The sequence below is a fragment of the Protobothrops mucrosquamatus genome, unplaced genomic scaffold (assembly GCF_001527695.2).
Source record: "Protobothrops mucrosquamatus isolate PMUCROS unplaced genomic scaffold, P.Mucros_1.0 scaffold79, whole genome shotgun sequence".
NCBI lineage: Eukaryota > Metazoa > Chordata > Lepidosauria > Squamata > Viperidae > Protobothrops > Protobothrops mucrosquamatus.
Genome location: NW_015386456.1, coordinates 36744 through 46162, shown reverse-complemented (window position 1 = coordinate 46162; position 9419 = coordinate 36744). Strand labels below are relative to the sequence as shown.

Sequence of the window (9419 nt, the reverse complement as noted above, 5' to 3'; positions counted from 1 at the left end):
ACTATCTACAACTTTACACGTTTTCTCCCTCTCCCTGACACACAAGAAAAAACATGAGCATCCAGGAACCTAAAAAAAAAGATAAGAGATGTCATATCATTTACCCTGTTCTAATGATTTTGTCTTAAAGCTCATAATAAATTCGACTTAGAAAATTATTGTTTCTTTTAATATTTGTCAAAACCTACCTACTTTCACTACGGCTATTTAAACTTTCTGACTGCAAATCAAAGATCCATGAGGAAAAGAGTTTAACACTGAAGTTATTTTTTACTTCAGTATGCTGAATAAAGCCACACAATCCTCTCTGCTGTCTTATCATCCTTGGTGGGAAGGCCACTGATGCATTCCATCTGAAAATGCTGGCAGCTAACAAGACAGCAAAAGGTAAATAGCATTTAGTCTCAGATGTTATCAGGATAGGGCCTAGTTAGTACACATATTGAAAAGAAATAATGGCCCATAAACTATTCTAGAAAATTTGATAAAACTGGATGATGTACAGGACGGTTATTGTTTATAGACTAGATCAGTGGTGGCGAATCTATGGCACGTGTGCCAGAGGCGGCCCTCAGAGCCCTCTCTGTGGGCACGTGCGCTGTTGCCCCAGCCCCGCCTCCCCCCGCGGCCCTCACCAGCAGCTTCCCCGGAGAGTTGCCCCCGGGCACGGCCCACACGGAGCAGCGCAGCCAAGGACATGACAGCTGGGCAGCAGGGACAAGACTCTGCCCTTGCACCCTGTTGCGCGCATATGATGTTGTGGGATGTGGGCGGGGGGCGTGGCTGCCATGGCGCTGCAGGGCTGCCTGGGCGATCTGCGGCGGGCCATGGAGGCGGTGGGTGGCCCTGTGGGTGGGCAGGGCAGGGGGCTGGTGGGGGCGGAGCAGGCAGGGCAGGAGGTGGAGCAGGGACGGGTGGGTGGATTTTGGGCACTCAGTGTCTAAAAGGTTCGCCATCACTGGACTAGATGCAGTTAGTATTTTTGCATATTGAAAAAGGAAATAGGCTTTTAAAAAAGCCCTTTTATCAGCTTTCAAAATCAATTATCTAAGCCCAGTTGAAGGAGGAAAGAACTCCCTATGTCTTATACTAGACATTTAGCTAAGCATTAAGATTGGTCTTTTCACAGAGTTAAGTGTATTTCTCATTTCGTGATGAGATACAGTTGCAGTTAAATAGCGTGATCACTGCATAATCTTAAAAATGCTTTATTTACAAACTGATTTCTTCTTTAATGTTGTCTCTTGAGAAAAAAGTGATTGAGGAGAATCATGTTTTATTTGAAAAATAGTGATATTTATACCATTAGCTGACAGCAATATGTCAGATCCTTTATCTCTTATCTATATTTTTGTATTATAGTATCCAAATAATATTGTTTCATCTGCATATTAAAAATGAAATTCCTGTTTAGTACTCAAAGAAACTTTATGCAATTCTGATATAAATTGTCTTTCATATATACTCAAAAATTCCCTAACCCCTTCATATTTTTGTTTGATTTTTCATTTGCCATAAAATATATACAATGCAGTCATATAAAATGTTTACTTTTAAGATAATAATTCTTCAAACCTGCATCTTTAGAAAAAGTAAATCCTTTAATAAAGATATATTCAAATATCATCTACCGGTAGAAAAAATGCCTTGGCTCTTTCTTGAAACAATTAATGTTATTGATTATCTGCTATAGTAATGTTTATATAATGCTAATATATTCAGTTAACAATTGAAATACCAGAAACATTTTTAGTCAAGAACCATGATATAGAATGAAAAAATGTTTGCAAAGGATTTAAAGGTAACCATATCCTGTACATGCAAAAATTAAACATACAATCCTATAATATTTTTCATGTGTAAGAGATTTAGGTGGGGTAACAGTTTATCAAAGGATCTCAAGCTGTAATCGTCTTATTCAGTCAAAAGATGCTCAAAACATCTATAGTATACATGGAAAATCCTGAAAAACATTGTAATATTAATAGATGCTAGTTATTAAGGCAACAATTTTCCTTAGTGATCTTAAAATGGAAATCAATGTAGAAAGAGGTGTATGACAGGGCGATACAATATCACCTATCCTTCTCTCAGCCTGCTTTGAAGAAGTATTTCACAAACTAGACTGGGCAAAAGATAGAATAAAAATCAATGCTGCCTATTTAAATCACTTAAGATTTGCAGATGATGTTGCTCTCTTTTCACAAGACTCAGAAGAGCTACAAAGATACATACAAGAGCTGCACAAAGCAGGAGAACCATTTGACTTAAAAATAAACCTGAAAAAGAGCCAGGTTATTTTTATAAATTCACCCAAGAAAGAAAAAATATATATATCTGGAGAAGAACTAGACATAGTAGACCACTACACATATCTTGGCCAACGGGTCTCAATGGAAGGTGATACAATGAAGGAAATTGAATGGTGTGTTAAATGTGGTCGGCAGGCATTCGGCAAGCTAAGCATAATTTTCAAGAACACTGCTGGTGATAATAAGGCAAGAATTCAATGAAACCCAAATACATCAAGGCAGAGGTTAATTCAAAGGAGCAATTGAAAAAAAACACAGCACATTCAGTTGTAAACTATATCCAGGATTCAATAAATCTAAGGAATTGAATACTCATTAATTTAGAATGACAACTATTATCAGGCTTTCACTACAGTGTCTCTACAATGAGAAGGGCAGATGATTAGCCATCATAACACTGCTTTGTTCTTACCCGAGTCTGTGATGATATGTCACACAATTGTTTATCCTTTCCTAATATTAATGCTACTAATACGCCCTGGATACAGTTTTGTTCATTTGACCTATATTAAAGGAAATAACAGCCACAAAACTGTATACATGATTGTAATTGGATCAATTTCATATAGTTAAGAACTGTTTCAAAATGTTGAATATCCTTTCCTCTAGGAATATTCCTGTTCTAGCTAAGAATTCTCCTTAAGCAAAGTGTTTTCTTCTTTTCTATGCCATTTCTCTTTTTCAACTCTATATTCCATAACTACCATCAGTACTTATTGCTTAATTATTTTTCCTTTAATATTTGCTTGGAAAAGATATGTACTTTTATAAACTTTGTGACTATCCTGAAAGAACGGATTTCTTCTACTCTTTGTTATCCACAATGCTTTAGCACTCATAGTTTACTGTTAAAATGACAGGCAGTCCTAGTACAGTAACCACTTGTTTAGCAACCATATGAAGTTATGATAGTGCTGAACGAGGAGGAGACTGTTCCTAGACGTTACAGCTGTTGCAGTGTACATGTAACAGTAACTTGAGAGCTTGGCAACCAGCACATAATTATGGTGGTCATAGCATCTTGTGATTGCCATTTGCGACCATCGCTGCCGGCATCTGATAAAAGTCAAAGAGGAAGACAGCAGGAAATCACAAGTCATGGTCATATGATATTGTATGATTCACTTAATGACCACAACCAGATTGTGCAGTTATGCATTTTTTTGCTTTACAACCACATCACTTAGCAATAGAGTTCTGGTCCCTATTACAGTTGCTAACTGAATTATAAATGCATTTATAAAAGAATGTTTCATTAATCTTTCTGTGTTGGTGAAATGTATATAATTAAATTATTTTATCCCAGTCAACTTTCATTCACAATATAGATAAAATTATTCCATAACCTCAGCCAACAATGATGAAAAGCAATCAATGAAGTATTTCAAAGGAGTATTAAATGAAATAGTTCCTTAAATAACTTCCTTCCATTGTGCCTGAAAAAGCAGGTTCCTCTCTTTTTAACCTTTTCATAGCCAAATGTATTAGAATAGAAACAAATAGATTAACCTAAGTAATATAAGATTTTATGTGGAGTCTTGCTTCAGTCAATTCTCATCTTTTTAATATCAAAATATATTTAAGTCCTTTTATAAAATATTTTATTGGTGTTTGTGACAAACATTTTAAACCATTGTTTTCTCAAGTTCAATAGAACATGGAACATTTTACAATAAAAATTGACAATAAAAGTAAATAAAAGGAATGATACATTAAAATGTGATTATCTCTTTTATCCCAATAAGCTTACTTATAAATAAGTCAGGATACATTTTGTCTGATTAAATCTCCAAAATAAGCAGTTATGGTCTTCAATCTGTTATTCAGAAAATTTTGTTCTATTTCAACTTTTCCTCCTGGTCCAGCTAAGGAAGCTACCTGTAAAAAGAAAAACAGTATCAGAAAATTAGACATTTGAGATATAATTGCATTTATGATGATTAGTATAACTTGCAGTAATGTTTTATTATTTACTAAGTGGAACATTTACCCATCAGATACTCCTCTAGCAATTTAATTTTAGAATTAGGGTTAGAAATTGTTTCTTTCCATAATGCCTTTCTCCAGGATCTCTTTTAGCATTAACATATTCCAAATTTATAATAAATCGATAGATAATTGCCAATTTCAAAATCCTATTCAAGAAATAATTGGTCATTGGTGAAAAATATTTTTCCTCATGTCAACTGTGATCTACAAATATTCTCCTTTACTACTACCAAATATTTTTCCCCTCCCCAAACATGCTGACTGAGTGAGCAAGAAGATAAAAAAAATAATCAAATGTGGTAAAAGCCAAAGACCTTTCTACTTTTTGTTCTGTTTATTCCTAATCCTTATTTCAGGCTTTTTCAGACCTACTGTAAAAATATAAAAGCAGCTCTGCTACATCACATCAAAGGTCCAGCCTATAAAGTATTCTGGTTAATTTTTGTTCCTATCAATACTCAAGAGCTTTGCATACAAAAGGCCTACATACAGTATATATATAGACTTAGCTTCTAGAATATCTAAGCTCAGCTTGTGAATGGCTGAAAAAGTTATCACTGAGAAATGGATAAGCCAGGTGCTCATGTGTTCAGCATTTCATGTTTGTTCTGATGTCATCTGGCATGCCCACTGCCAACCATAGAATCAACCCCCATCTTTGTCACACAAGGTCCTTACGCAAGAATGTAGTCAAAAGAAATTTTCCCCAACCCCTGTCTTTCTGTAAAGGAAAAAAAAAAAAAAAGCATTTGCCTTTTCAGCATCCAGTCAGTCCCAGAGTAGGAAGCCAAAAAACAAGAAGTAATGCGTTGAAGCAGGAAATACAAAAACCATGAAGGCTATTTAAAAATAACAAAAGAATTTTGAGAGAGGCAAGAGATAAGAAAGAAAGACTTGGAAAAGATGTAAAACCCAAAGCATTAAAACTTTAAAATTCCAGCCCCAAAGAATTGCTAAAATATTAGTTCAGAAATACAGGAATGATGTAAGAATATCATAAATTAATTACACATTGTGCACAGAAGCATTTTCTGTATACATTATGTAATTATTTAGGGTGTTAACTGGTACAAGATATTATAATAGCTGAATAATTAGAATGCTTTAAAAGGGTTCAATGAACAATGAATAGATTTATCAAAGGATCTTAGGGAGAAAAAGGGGAACAAATCAGTCAACACAACTGGAATTTTGCTGAACTGTTCGAAAGTTAAGACCTATCCATGACAATCTACTGATGTTAATAAAATTACTATTAATATTTCTATTTAGTACAAAAACTAGCCAAGTGCACAATATTTTTCCATGTTCACTGTATTATTCCCCACATCTTTTAACATTAGTTAGAAGAGTTTCTTTCAAATTTTGTTTATAGTCTCATGTCTGAAAGACCAAATAAATCTGATTTTTTGCATTTTACATTTAATATGAATTCCTAACTATATGACAATTTTCATTTTTCTTCTCTCTTGTTCCAAGATTTAAACACAAGTTTAAACGCACTGAACTTTGTCTTTGTTTAAATGATTGTTAAAAATTAAATAGAAATTAAATATTGCTTTATATTTAGCTATAAAGCTATAAAGAGAAATAGCTATTTAGCTATTTAGCTATAAAGCTATAAACAGATATTTTTTTTAAAAAAAAACTGTGACTCCTTTCACACAATTACCCTCGGATGCTATAGTAAAATTAGTCAGCCATCTAATTTAAACAAAACAAAATAAAAACAAAAAAAACAAAAAAAATTCCCCAAGAAAAATTCCAGATTCAAAGTTTAAACAGTATCAGAAACTATCTGTTGGACTGTCAGGTTCTGGGAATGTATATTTTCATTATTCTCATGTGCCATCAAATCTGTGTTGACTCTTAGCATTCATATAGTCCTTCTCTGTAATGGTCGATCCATTCCAGAATTCTTACTGAAGGCACAAATGACCATAAAATATATTACATTATGTTGAGCTCCTTAAATTATTCTATTTTTGTATATGCTGTTTGCTTTTAATAAAAGTTTAGTGACCTCAACATCATTACCTTAAATAAAATCCATAAAAACTTCCTTAATTGAACTGGTTAAACACATTGAAGGACCTTTCTAGCCATTTTAGCTATTGGGCCATTATGAATGCCCATTAATCATAGGTACAGCATAAAGTAAAATCTCAATTGTGCCACAGAATCCACCACCCAATTATAGAATACAGACCACTACCTGGCCATTCAATAGTTACTCTCCTGGTGTCAATAAGATATAGGCCACGCAAAACCACTAAGAAAATTATAGGAGTTGAGAATGGCTGTAACTATATAATTCAGGATTCTTCACAGGTCACTGAACCTTGACATTTTATACTGTAAGGGGAACTTCTGTATTTCACAATTCTTTGTAGGGAAATTGTGTACAGTATTACTCAATTTTTAGTGCAAAAGATAAATGCATTCCATTGTTCCTGCATGTTCAGTCAACAAAATTTTGATCATTCTATTTAATAGCTTTTAAATCTCAAAATCCCTATGCAGACACAGTACTGTATAAACATATAGAGAAACAGAGCACATATAAGTATATATGTTTTGGTTTTAGTACATTAAGCCTATTTTAAAGTACAGTGTTTCCTTTCTAATATAGTTGGAAACTTGTTGTTGATTTTCCACAAGTGTGGTCAATGGGGATTCTGGGACCCACCAAAAAGGAGTTGGGGCAGCAAAGAAGCATTCAAGACCATCAGGTTATCTATGCCTGCCTTAGGCAATTTGATTATATTTAAATGATATTATTTTTATTTTTAGCTTATGAGAATTGTAGAAAATATGTAGTTCTGTTCTTTTTTTAACTCATAATAGAGTTCAGTTCAACTTGTAGTTATTAATTGTCCCCATTTACATATTAACTAGTGATCCACAGTCAAAGAATAGACAAATAGTAGGGAGTATTCCATATGTTTATGTAAAATAACTGCATGAGCTATATGGTTAGAGCTCTCCTGCTTTAGGATTTTCAGGATGTTATTGTATAATATCACTGATCAGGTGGGTATGCAAATTGCAGTCAACAGGGATCTAGCCCCTTAACCATCTGGGGCCCAGGGCATGAAAGCAGCATTCTGATTGGAAAATAATTCACAATAGTAACATGTTCCTGTTACTATGCAATTGGACTACTACAATGCATTTTGGGGTCAGGCTGCCTTTAAAGGTAATTAGCACAAAATGCAACAACATGCCTGGTAACTGACACTTTTTGTTGGTAGTATATTATGGTTTTGCTGCAGGCCCTGCAAAGATAATCTGGGTTTCCTGGTTTCCACATGCAATTTTAAATGCTTATTTTGACCTATAAAGCATCATATGGCTTCAGGTCTGCCTCTCCAACTACAATCCACCCGTCTCAGATATATCACTTGAGAAGTTGATGGAGTAGGGGCACTAGGCCAGGATTAGCTGTTTCTCCAATATATAGTCCCAAGTGTGTGGAACATCTTTTCCGTGGACATTCAACTTGCCCTGACAGTGATGGTCTTCTGTAAGGCTTCCTTTTTAATTTAATCAAGGTGATATCATCTGGTGAATTTTCTTTTTCTGTGTTTCTGTTTTTAATTTTACACTGGTTGTTTTTATTTCTGATTATTATTTTTTGTATTGTGGATATTTTATGTTTGTCTACCATTGAGAATTATATGATAATAGCACTATATAAATTTAATAAATGAATAAAATTGAAAGTGTTAACACTTATGAAAGTGATCTAAGACCACAATTGCTGACTTTAAGGTCTTGAACCTTGTAAAACTTTTTTAATGGAGGCTTCCCATAAAACATTTTCACAATCATCTGCAGTTCTGCAAAAAGAGAACTGGCTGTAATTACTGCTTGCGTCGGGGCAATAATGCCGTAAGTAATGGGACACATCCAATTTAACCCATGTATTAACATGTTAGTAATTTCTGATTGTCTTTCCAGAGTTTTCGGCTGTCAGTCTTAATAAAATACTGATCTTCTGAATAAAGTTGGTAATTACCGAAGTTATTACCTCAACAGGTTTCACTTAACTTTATATAAACTTGGAAAATCTCAAGATTTTAAAGAATTTAGAGTCCATTACTATCTATGTATTTTGGGACTGCAATGAATTAGATACTACTTTTATTTGATAGGCTGTATTGAAGTGAATAAATTGGCATTTAAATAACAGTTTTATAGAATAAATGCTATTATGCTTCATTATCAGCTATCCCAACAATTTCAGAAACTCCAGGCAGTATACATGGTGCTTTCTTCTATTTTCCTGCACAACAACAAACCAAGAGTATGACTAGGCCAAAATTATCTAGTGAGTTTTGGTGGCTCAGGATAGGACAGAACTTCTCACCCCTTATCTACTAAACCATATTTCTAAGCTTTTAAAACAAATTAATTTACGTTTAACATGTATTATACTGCCTGTAAATGCTGTCATGGTTTTAGCATTTATCTAAACCCCAACTAGTTTTGCTCCAAATATGTCCAACATGCTCTGAACAGTCCATCTTTTTTCTCAGTTTTAAAATACAACAAATCTTCACATTACATATTTTTGGAATTGCTGCTCCCTCTAGAGGAAATGTAATGAAACCAAGTTTTGATAGCGTCAATAAATAACAGTAGAAGTATACATATTAAACTATGTTTTAATTCTGGATAATAATTATTTTGTATTTGACATCCCCCATCAGGATATGTATATGTTTGTGATTAAACAGTAACAAAACTAGAAAGTCAATCTATATAAATAAAAATGTAAATGTTCATTTGTTCAAAATCTTAAATCTCCGAAAGTTCTTCATCGATTGCTTTGAAATTTTGACACAACGTTGCATTCGAATACGCACGTTTTTATATACCTACTATTATATAATAATAATAATAATAATAATAATATGGCTTTTCCAACAAGCGGGCCTGGCCTAGGGAGGATTTTTAAACTGGGTTTTTTAGAAATTTTAATTATCACAACATAAAAATTTTGGTTTTAATTTGGTTTTATTCGGTGGGGTGTGTGGGTCTTTCTTTGTTTTAATAATGTTGTGAGCCGCCCTGAGTCCTTCGGGAGAAGGGCGGGATATAAATTGAAATAAT

At 33.9% G+C, this 9419-nt stretch overlaps 1 protein-coding gene across 1 annotated transcript in view; it reads right to left on the bottom strand.

Annotated features, from left to right (window-relative positions):
* Nucleotides 1–3914: 3914 nt before the first annotated feature.
* The window catches only part of TGS1 (trimethylguanosine synthase 1), a 19649-nt gene continuing 14144 nt past the window's right edge, over nt 3915–9419 (bottom strand). Inside the window, exon 13 of the mRNA XM_015812362.2 lies at nt 3915–4190. Coding sequence (XP_015667848.1) covers nt 4074–4190 — 117 coding nt within the window. The 3' untranslated portion in view covers nt 3915–4073. The remainder of the gene's footprint in view (nt 4191–9419) is intronic.